An 11,827-nucleotide genomic window follows, 5' to 3' on the forward strand; every position below is an offset into this window, starting at 1 on the left:
TTAAACTTTTAAACAAATTACGTCACAATGAAAAAAATGGTGGCTGTGAAGAAGTCACGGATATTTACCTCATTACTATCGCTTAATTGTTTTTGGGTTTTTTTTGTTCCAGTCATATTTCCTTCGTTAGATGATAAATAATTAGGGCTGTCAAACGATTAAAATGTTTCATCGAGTTAATTACACCTTAAAAATTAATCGTAATTAATCGCAATTCAAACCATCTTTAAAATATGCCATATTTTTCCTGTAAATTATATATATATTCTGTAAAATAAATTGTTGGAATGGAAACATAAGACACAAGATGGATATAAACATTCAACATACGGTACATAAGGACTGTATTTATTTATTATAACAATAAATTAACAAGATGGCATTAACATTATTAACATTCTGTTAAAGGGATCCATGGATAGAAAGACTTGTAGTTCTTAAAAGATAAATGTTAGTACAAGTTATAGAAATTTTATATTAAAACCCCTCTTAATGTTTTCGTTTTAATAAAATTTGTAAAATTCTCAACCAAAAAATAAACTAGTAGCCCGCCATTGTTGATGTCAATAATTACTTACACAATGCTCATGGGTGCTGAAGCCTATAAAATCAGTCGCACCCAAGCGCCAGCAGAGGGCGGCAAAACTCCATAAAACAATTAACAAGTGGGCATTTCACTCTACTGTCATTTAAATCTGTCTGAGCGGGACATGTGCGGTAATTGCGTCAAATATTTTAACGTGATTAATTTAAAAAATTAATTACCGCCCGTTAACGCGATAATTTTGACAGCCCTATAAATAATCGATGCAAACGAAGAAAAATGGAACAAAAACGTTTAAAAGGGTAAATATATGAAAAAGAAAATCTCGACCACTCCTTGATGTCTGCGATTTCTGCATCGCGACCCTTGTTATATTACCATGTTTCACCTATAAAATCCAAAAAAAATCCTGCTGTGGCCATTCACAGCTGTGTCTTGACACTCGGTGATACATGCTACATGGAGTTTTTGGATCGAAACAAGGTAAGTACGCGATAATATCTCGTTAATGGCGTCTGTAATTCTCCTCTCGCTTGCTCTCACCTCCAGATAGGGTTTTGCCGTTTAATTTTTTTTTTTTTTTTTAATTCCCTCCTGTTTAAAATTTTTCTTCCCCCAGAAAATTGAGATTTTAAGCTTTCCAATGATGTATCACACGTGCATATCGAACAATTTTGAAATTTGGCCAAATTGGTTGTCACAGAGCACAACTTCAAGTCACCTGAGTGTTTTCCGCCATATGCCAAAAATGATGGATGATAAAACATCAGTGCTACCTAAAGCCTTCTCAACATGTGTTCCAAATGTTGGCAACAGTGACCACAATGTTTTGGAAGTAAATAAGCAATTTAGCCCCTGCTATGTGAGATTTCTATAAAATAACACAATCTCCGCAGTTTGCAACCGAGCGCCAGATGTCTTTAATTGTATTTTATCCATTTAGGACATTAGCAAATCATGCCCAGAGCAGATCTGCATAGCTCAGCATCTCCAGGGGCAGAGCTAGCTTTGTGATCAGCAAAACACAAACAGGAAGTGAACACTCAAAGGAACCCTGCATCCCAGGCATTCCTGCCTTTATCCCCAAGTCTATAAAAAGCAACTATAAAAATGATGCAGTGCAACATGGCTCAAATAGGAACACCAAAGAATGGCTGCCCAGATAAAAGTACCTTCCCCGTTTACAATATATGTGCTCCTGTTTTTAGCTACACCACCGTTGCAAATGTATTTTTGCACTAAAATCAAGCAGGGCTGCACACATTGCGGCCGGTTTGGAGGTTGTTTAAACGTGGCTCACAAGCGGGTAATTAAGGCCGTGTCGTTGTTACGCGAGGCCCTGGTACAACAGGAGAAGCATGTACTTTAAATAAAATGACAAGAGTGCCTCGTGGTGCCAACTTTAGCCTAGTTTTGAGGAGCAACTTAGAAACAGTTTTTTGACAAAAACAGAATCTCAAGACAAAAAAAGATCAAGTCTTGCCTGTTCATTGAGATGACAGATAGCTTGTGTCTGAACGAAATTGGATTTTACATTGCTCGTTGAAGGGGTTCACCGCCAACCACCCCCGAGCAGGGATGCATGCTCACTTGCTAGAGATTCCTCACATTCTCATCATTCATCTCTCATTAGTGTCTGGTTCATTGTTTCAATGAGAGGGAAAAACAAACACTGTACTAATAAGCTAAACAAATAAATCAATTTAAACAAACAGTCAACCTTGAGAGGGCTTATAGACAAGTTTCCGAGGTGCTTCCGCTTTACTTCCGCATTTCTGCTCGCGACTTCCATTTTACACTTTCTCCATCCAAAACAACAGTGGACCTAGGGTGGAATCGCTCATCAAAATCCCTCAAAAAAAGACAATTTGGAAATACCACATCCATCTGCCATCGTCACGACATCGTCATAACATGTTCATGAAGGCAGATGTGGAACCAAGCCCATGCCACCACAAAAACCGGGTGTTTATGAAGCCATGTTGCCGCTGGTGTGATGGAAGGTATGTTCTTTCTATCCCTGCCTTTTCATGTGTCCGGCGGTCAAAAAATACTAAAGCTAAAATTTTGCGCATGAAACGACTTGTTGTCTTTGATATTGTTATTACAATGACGACCGTAATTATGATGATCTTTAATACCGTATTGGCCCGAATATAAGACATGTTTTTTGCATTAAAATAAGATTGAAAAAGAGGGGGTCGTCTTATATTCACGGTCTAGACGTTATACCCACTCACGATGCTAGATGGCGCCAGATATCATTGAAGCGATGTTCTGTCATGACAGATCTCAGCTACTCTCCCCATTCACGACGCTAGATGGCGCCAGATATCATTGAAGCGATGTTCTGTCATGACAGATCTCAGCTACTCTCAAGTTTAACCAGTTTGCATTATTTTATTGCAATGTTTTTCCTTATTCAGATTTGTTTCAAGACTACAGTTACAGTTAGACTTCACTTTGATGATTAATGCAGTTATTGAAATTTTGTTGTTTTATCACAATAGATTGGTTTATTTACATTTCAAAAACCAGAAGCCATTCATTTACGAATGTGATTGCAGTTTACATATTTAAATGTTCAGAAATTAAGATTTGAATGAGGCAAAAAAAAAGGTTTTATTTTCTCAAATATATTTTTATAATCGTTTGTTTCGGATGTACTGTAATTATTTTCTGTATAAAAATTAATTTGGTGTTCAAAAAGTCTTTTTCCAAACTTGAGTCTTGAAAAAGAGGGGGTCGTCTTATAATCGGGGCCGTCTTATATTTGGGCCAATACGTTATTATTTACTACAACTACTGAACTGCTGTGGCTGCAACACATGCTATCTGCTGCTAGCCTGTAGCTAATCAGTATGTGTAGGATGGCACAATTATGTAATCGCATAAATGCAAGTGTTACAAGTGTTTTTGTTAATTGGTTTACAGGTGGAAAACACTGTTAAGCAAGGGAAGACAACTTGATGTGCTTCACAACAACACTTACTGTACGTCGATGGACATATATCGAGACTACGTGTGGTCTACTTTGATGAAGGCTCGACTTATGCTCTACCTTCAATAATATATTTCTGATAATTTCCTAAATTGTGATTTATTGACCTGTTTTGCACATGCACCAATCGTTATACATAAAATAATAGAAATCATGTTGTCCAAATGTTTTATTGCGATCAATATCTGCAATAAAAAAGAAACAAATACTATTTTTGTTTATATGTACATACCTTCCGTGTCAGCCCTTCTGCATTTGGCAACTGTAATATTATTTGTAATTTCCTTACGTTAACACAGGCTGCACAGGTTGTTATAATTTTGTCCACGAATAATCAACGAAATGTTAAGAACAAACGTACATTCGTTTAGGTAGATCCTTAGGGTTAAAGCACATCCTTAACTTATTGTCTGCAGCTGGTTTTGATTTAAGGCATATGACGAGGTAGATCCACACTGGCTCATTGTAGCTACTAGCTGAACAAAACATTATATATATATTAGGGCAGTCAAAATTATCGCGTTAACGGGCGGTAATTTTTTAAATTAATCACGTTAAAGTATTTGACGCAATTAACGCACATGCCCCGCCCAAACAGATTAAAATGACAGCACAGTGTCATGTCCACTTGTTACTTGTGTTTTTTGTGTCCCTCTGCTGGCGCTTGGGTGCGACTGATTTTATGCACCATGAGCATTGTGTAATTATTGACATCAACAATGGCGAGCTACTAGTTTATTTTTTGATTGAAAATTTTACAAATTTTATTAAAACAAAACCATTAAGAGGGATTTTAATGTAAAATTTCTATAACTTGTACTAACATTTATCTTTTAAGAACTACAAGACTTTCTATCCATGGATCGCTTTAACAGAATGTTAATGTTAATGCCATCTTGTTGATTTATTGTTATAATAAACAAATACAGTACTTATGTACAGTATGTTGAATGTATATATCCGTCTTGTGTCTTATCTTTCTATTCCAACAATAATTTACAGAAAAATATGGCATATTTTATAGATGGTTTGAATAATTTGCGATTAATTACGATTAATTAATTTTTAAGCTGTGATTAACTCGATTAAAAATTTTAATTATTTGACAGCCATACATACATACATACATACATACACATATATATATATATATATATATATGGGCGCTTCCAGTTCACGCGCAGCACAGAAAGTCTTGGAGTCTCATTTACGTCGTGCTGAATCAATTTTTGGAGATTCCGTGGGTTGCTCTGGTTTGATTTTTCAGTTTTAACTTAGTTGTTCTGTCTAAACCGGAAGTTCGGAACAGAAATTATTAAAGATGGCGCCGCCCATTTTTCGCTCAGGAGACTTGTCAATAACTCGAAAAACTCAAAGAATTCCCTAACGCAAAGTGGAACTGTACTTTACTTTTGTTTAAGTTTGTTATGTTTGCTTGATTTGTTTAAATTATGATTATGCTTGAAATAAATTTGTTCCAACTATATATTTGTATATTGCATAAACCCTCTGTTGCAAGAGATGATCCATCAGAATTCACTCACAGGAAGTGTGTGCGCAACATGTGGTTTGCTACGTAACAAGCGGGTAAATGAGGCGACCTCGCCCGGAGGATGTCAGCAAACGATGCAATTAGATTAGACGGCAGTTTCCTGTTCCTTAAAATGAGCGGATCATGGACTCATCTACTTGACAGCTGCGTGGTAACGATCACTTATAAGCGGTGAAATACATTAAAAACGCGGCATCACTGACATTCTGGAAGTAATCACATCATCACCAGTCGGGAGCGAGACTGTGCAGGATTCCATTTTTCTTCTGAACTTCGCATGAGTCATCAACACTAGACAGATTACTACCTTTGAACTGAAGTGACATCATTGTAATGTCAATGTTATAAGATTGCCCTGGCAACTGGAAAGAGTGACACTCATTGATCAACCTCCAAAAGACACAGAAACCGCAATTTTGGATCATTCAACAGTGGACTGGGTCATTTTTCCAATGAGAAGAATCACATTGGCAAGTAAACTACTGCTGATTTATGATTCTAGATTGTCAAGTTCACGGAAAGTTCAATAAATTCAGTAAAAAACACATGATGTAGCCATTTGGACAGTTTGTGGCCCTAAAAATAACCATAAAACCGACACTGGGACAATTTAACCATTGTTCAGAAGTCTAAACACCAGAAAGATAGAAACCAACCACACAGAGGAAGTCAATATCATTTTCAAAAACCACCATGTGTGTTGTAAGCTTTAAATATAAAGTGCAGCTGATCAAGAAAATGCCAACCACTGACTGTTGTTGAAACAAACTCAAATTGTCATCCTCTAGCAGAACTAACAGGAAATGACACAATTTAGTGAGTGTTTTATAGAGTAAAGAAAAAATAAAGAGCCAGTTTAAAATGCTGGAAGGATGCACCAGGGCGCAATATTGGGCACCATTTGATTCCTGCGCTTTAGGTTCTGATTAGTGATAAAAACTAGATGGGTTTGGAGCAGCAAAATATATTTATAACAATGTGAACAACTACACTACAAAAATTCCAAAATCAGACCCAAGAAGAGGGGTTGAAGAGGGCGCTAAGAAATAACTGACATTGGCAATCAATGACAAAACAATGGCACTTATTTAGATACATAGTTCTTATTAAGGAATGGACCCCTTACTACCAGTTTCTGGTTGGTGGCTACTAAGGGGTCCCTGAGTGATGGCCGATATTGTTAATTATCAATGACAACTGGAAACCCCTGTAGACGCCACACAATGACATCGAGATTTGAGAAGCTACCTGACGGAGCCCCTAATGATTTTCATAGTTTACTGCCATTGACTGGGATAGATGTCCAGTCCATTTGGACTAGGGGGTCTAGCAGCATGTTCCAGTTCAAATAGATTGGAGGTCCAAGTCCATCTCTGTCAATGGCATTCATGTGTGATTCACTGCCAGTCCCTACCAGGTACAATGAATTAGGCCTGCACAATATATCGTTTGAACATCGCAATGTGCGCATGCGCAATAGTCCACGTGCTTTTTTTTTTTTTTTTTTAATGTAAACTTTTGTTTTGCTTCATAAAAGCAGCAATTGTGCAGGCATGGCTTCCAGGATCCCATTTATATACACCAACCATTCACAAAGAAACCCCCTTAGCCTGGATTAAACAGTATTATATGAATACTAGAGATGTCCCGATCGCATATTTTTGCACCGGAGTCCGAGTAACCCAATTTTGAGAATCTGCCAATAACCAGTCCCGAGCCGATCCCGAAAAAAATGTTTTTTTTGTGTTGTTTGTTTGTTTTTTTCCTTTGATGCTCACGCTGTTGAAAACAGCCTCTCACTTACACACTGAATTAGTTGCCACAGTTGCCACACTTCAGACTGGGCTACAAGCTTAACGATGACTAACACATTTGTGCCTTTGATCTTAGAGCTACCAAGGCCAGATCAAAGTTACAAACCGGTCAATCATCGTTAACTTTAAGTCCAAAACGCCAGCTGCACTAATGACTAAGAAAAACAGTTTGGTCGCACTGTTTAGCAAGAGGGAAGAAAAATCATGAAAGAAAAAAAACATCCTTTTCACCAGATTGTGATCCTCTGAAAAATGGCGCGATCGACCCAATTTTTGATCACGTCGGATCGTGACATCTCATATGACTACTATGTGGTCATAGTGAGTCAACAAAAGTCTTCCCAAACATAGCTTTTCAATTCATCTGGTGAAAATTCTTCTAGTTTTAACATCGGAATATATATCGCAATATATCGCAAACCCACAAAAAGTCGCAATGCCAGTTTTTTTTTCCAATATCATTCAGCCTTTGAGTGAGTTGCAATGACTTAAATTACAGTTAAACCATTGAATTGCAGATAGGTGGGTCACGAAATCGCCTTCACTATTATTAATCAACTCATTGGCTGCCATTGATGACGCGAGATGATCAACCCATTTTGACTGGGAGAAAAGACGTGTATTCATACCCAAGTTCAAATAATTGGACGTCTATCGCTGTCAATGACAGGCATGTTTGTGTACATTATATGTAGTTGTTGTGCCCAGTTGTGCCTACGTGAAGCGACAAAATGCAGCAGGGGACATTGTCAAGGGGAAAAGGGCGTCAATGCCTTTGCCCCAGCGAGGTAACTTGAGTCGCATTACCACCTCTTTGATCCCTTTGATATCACACAAATCGACATGTAACATCCTAAAAAGTTTCATCGGGAAGCTACAGGTAGCCAACACACCGATGAACGTCGAAGAAAAACGGCAGAAGTCGTTGGTTAACTCACCCGGACCAGGTTGCTCACCGCCGCCTGCACGGCCGCCACCGGTGCCGTCAAGTCGGGGATCGCCTTGCCATCCACCTCGCCCTCTTCATGCATGATCACCAGATGGGAGATCTGCTGAGCCACCGGCTCCAGGATACTTTCTATCGTCTTTGTGTGAAACACCGGCATGGCGATAAAACTCTCTCAAACACAAGAAAAGAAGAAAGGAGGAAAGTCCAACTTCCAAGCACCGGAGGAGGCCGCTTCGCCCAGTCACACGCCCGGTTTCGAGAGACTTTTTCCGCCCCCGTACGCTCGGACACTCGGTACAAGAATCATCAAACTCCTTTGACTAACATGAACGGGCTTGACGTCACATTACGATGCCCCGCCTTCTGGCCAATCACAAAACGGGAAGGTGGGGCTTACTCGCTTCCTATTGGCCGACAGGAGTGTCGCTCATCATCCCGAGACTTCCTTTTCCTTTCCGCATCCCGTATGGAGATCCGAGTGCTACTGTCTGGAATTACGTAATAGATTCTCATGCCCTAAAAAGGCAAATATGTGTGTTGTGTTTGTCACATTCCACACGCGGAAAATTTAACCGGTTAGACACTCCATAGCTGACCACACTGCAAACAAAATATATAAACATATAGTGTATATAACTTAATTTTCATACAGAGTATGCCTGAATAAATTTCACGATGATAACACCTTATTTCATGCCCTTTTATGAATATTTTTATTTGGGGAGAATTTTCTATGACGGTAATTCCGATCAAAATAATATGGATTTATTAATAATAATGTAAATTGACTTGAAAATGCCATGGTGGATAATACTGAAACATGCTGCATTGTATATAATAGTTTGAATTAACTAAAATATGCAATGATTGCTTATTTCTTTAAAAGAAAAAAATGGATTCATTAACATTAATTTTATTTGCCAAAAATCGGTAGTGATGGTTGAATTATACATATATACTGGGCATTGCTATCTTAATAAAAATAATGTTGATAATAATACTTTAAATTCAATATAATGTGACATGAATCTGAAAAAGTGGACAAAGTACCCTACTTTTAAACATTTACAAAATTGCGTTGTAAATTATAATTAGGTTGATTCATAATTTAAATATATTCTCCTTTTGATGGTGTCTCTGAACTCAGCATATTTTTAATGTTTTTCTACTGAGTTGAAATAAAGTGAATTGATTCAAGAAAGGCAACATATTAAATTAAACTTATTATGATAATAATGATTGGGCCATATTTTCAGTATTATTAGTATTTAAATGAAAATACCTCATAACAATTCAAGATATATCCCCCATCCATCTATATGACATCACTGTTTTTAAAGTATTGATATGAAAAGAAGAAAAGGAATTTTCCCAGAATTCCAGCACAAGGAGCTACAAGATCGGGGTTCGTTTCCTAAAAAGGACACGAGAGCTCAACGATCAAATCGAGGAAGTTTGACAACTTGCGTAAACACAGCACTGCTGCTTATGTTTTCCTTCCTTATACTGTATCTACTCTACAGTATATTTTTTTCTTCCCCCCCTCACAATGGGTGCGGCTGCTTCACAACTTTTTAAGTAAAAAATTACTGTAAGTGCATGAATATTTTCTTAAAATTAATGGGTACCTTTACAAAAAGTTGCTCTACTGCAAGATTGGAATTTTACAAATTAAAACCTAGGTTAAAATTTGGTGTGAATAAAGTTGCACTTTAGAAGACATAAATTGAATTGTTTTGAGAATAAAGTTGCACTTCTATTTATCGTTAAAAAAAAACCATCCGGATACTATAAAGGACAAATGAAAAAAAGTTGCATGGTTAAAAAAGTAATCTTGCATTTTACAAAAAAAAAAAAAAAAACTTTATTCCATTTTCAAAAATGCCTCACGAATAAAGTTACTGTATACAGGGCTGTCAACAGACTTGCAGGGGCCCAGGGACAAGAGACCATTATAGGGCTCCTGTCTACCCCACCCCACCCCTGCCACCGGCTTGTCGTGACAACGTACGCAGTACTTTTACCGCTTTGCAAGCAATGGCTGTGTAAATTTTCAAATTATTAAATTTGAGATGGAAAGTTCAATTTAACAGACCGTAATGTGATGTGACACAATTTAAACAAACAATTTCCATCTATTGTCCCATGTAGGCTACAATTCAATACAACTGAGAGTGCTATGCCTTCCTGCTAAGCAACAAAACAGTATAACTAAACATCCTGTGCCTGCCCCCTCCTCACAGACTAACGTATATCCCTGATTGCCCATCACCTTCTTTCTTCTCGGCTCAACGCGAGCAGCATGTCTTGTCATACCGCAGCTCAATAGGCTACAAGCTGCTGGTGACAGACTCGAATCGGGCTTTGGTCACGGTGATCACGAATGTAAACGTTCAGCGTTGGCGGCTGTTGTTCACTTACCGACATCACCGTCCACAGCCAATTTTAGCCCTAATTCTCTGGCTTCTTGTCCCTCTTTTAAAAATGTCATTTCTTCTCGTTCACTTCTATGGTCTTCATCTCTTTTTCTTTTTTCTTTTCTTTTCTTTTCTGCGCACCCGATTCATGACGACTCGGCATGTTTAGACTTAATAACAGTGACAGATTTCCCGCTTCAGGGCACGTACGTAGTGTAGCCTTGTGTGTGCCAGAGCGGGTCAAACCATTCTATGCTAAGACAGAGGGGGTGGGGGGGTGTTGTGCAAAAAAAGGAAAAAATGTATATTTGAAATATTTAATATGTTGAAGTTTTTAAGTATATATCGAGTAGAACATAATATTTGATCAGACAATGTGTGAATGTAAAGTAAAATAAATTCAGGGTCATTCAGGGGCCTCTATGGTCCTGAGGCCCGGGGCAACATACCCGATTGCCCCCCCCACCCCCCGATGACGGACTTGACTGTGTAGACCCTACCCACCGACGTCACAAAATCACGTGCTCGCTGTATGGTTCCGCCCCCTTATCCGTCATTTTGTGTCTGTATTATCAATGGTCTCACTTGATCGAGCAATTTATAATGCATTTCATGGAAGACCCGGTGCTTTCGGATGCCGTAAACTCACTTGATGCATTGCATAAAAGGCGTTATGTGGAAAAGCTTCAGTTTATCCATTCGCCAGATCCATATTTGATGCCTAAATCGATGTTTTTCGACCCGCTGTCTCCGCCGTATTTGCCTGACATCTGCTAGCTACCCTGATATGTACAACTATCTTGTCCACACAAAATCAGCCTATTCTCACGAAAGTTTGAAAAACTAAGAGCTTGGAGGCTTATAAATACTTCGTTGCTGGTTGGGTGAAACAGGTCCTCGTCCACGAAAATTCTATCTTGTGCTTGGAAAGGTGAGTTACGAAATTTTCAATTCAAAATCTTTTGTTATTGCTAACATCCACTGTCAAGTCTAATGTATTTCATGTCGTTTGTCAATGGAGTTAGGGCTTTTAATGTTTATATGGTTTAGCGATAGCACTCTCACTACATACGTGTATGTTGTCGGCGATTAGCCTAGCAATGATCTTAATTGTGGTTGTCAGCCCAAAACCCTCTAAATATATATTAAATGCATCTTACCAGATATAAAATGACTACTACATAATCTGTGGTAATCGTTTGGAGCCCAGTTTTCTCGTCGAATTGCAGCAGCCCATCTCGCTCTCTTCTCTCCGGGTCTCTCGGAATCCGGTAGAACTTCAAGTCTCTCCGTCTTCTCCGTCTATCTTCTCTGTTATTGCAACCGACCGCCACACACGCCTTCACCATTTTGATTATTAATGTTAACGAGCTGAAAAACACGTCGTAAATAGGAGGAATGTACGTAGCTGTAACAGGTAAACATGATGTGTTGACGGACAATTGGGTGGCACCAGTCAGGAGGAAGGAATTGTGACGTCACGTGGGTAGGGTCTATACAGTAGTTAACTAAAAATACAACTGCATATTTATCATTCAAAATGATTATCC

General features: G+C 38.4%; 1 protein-coding gene across 1 annotated transcript in view; it reads right to left on the reverse strand.

Annotated features, from left to right (window-relative positions):
• The window catches only part of vcla (vinculin a), a 36,035-nt gene extending 27,848 nt beyond the window's left edge, over positions 1-8,187 (reverse strand). The window contains exon 1 of the mRNA XM_057826444.1: positions 7,850-8,187. Within this exon, the coding sequence (XP_057682427.1) occupies positions 7,850-8,017 (168 nt within the window). The 5' untranslated portion in view covers positions 8,018-8,187. The remainder of the gene's footprint in view (positions 1-7,849) is intronic.
• Between the last annotated feature and the right edge of the window lie 3,640 nt (positions 8,188-11,827).

Source organism: Corythoichthys intestinalis, chromosome 21 (assembly GCF_030265065.1).
Source record: "Corythoichthys intestinalis isolate RoL2023-P3 chromosome 21, ASM3026506v1, whole genome shotgun sequence".
Taxonomy (NCBI): domain Eukaryota; kingdom Metazoa; phylum Chordata; class Actinopteri; order Syngnathiformes; family Syngnathidae; genus Corythoichthys; species Corythoichthys intestinalis.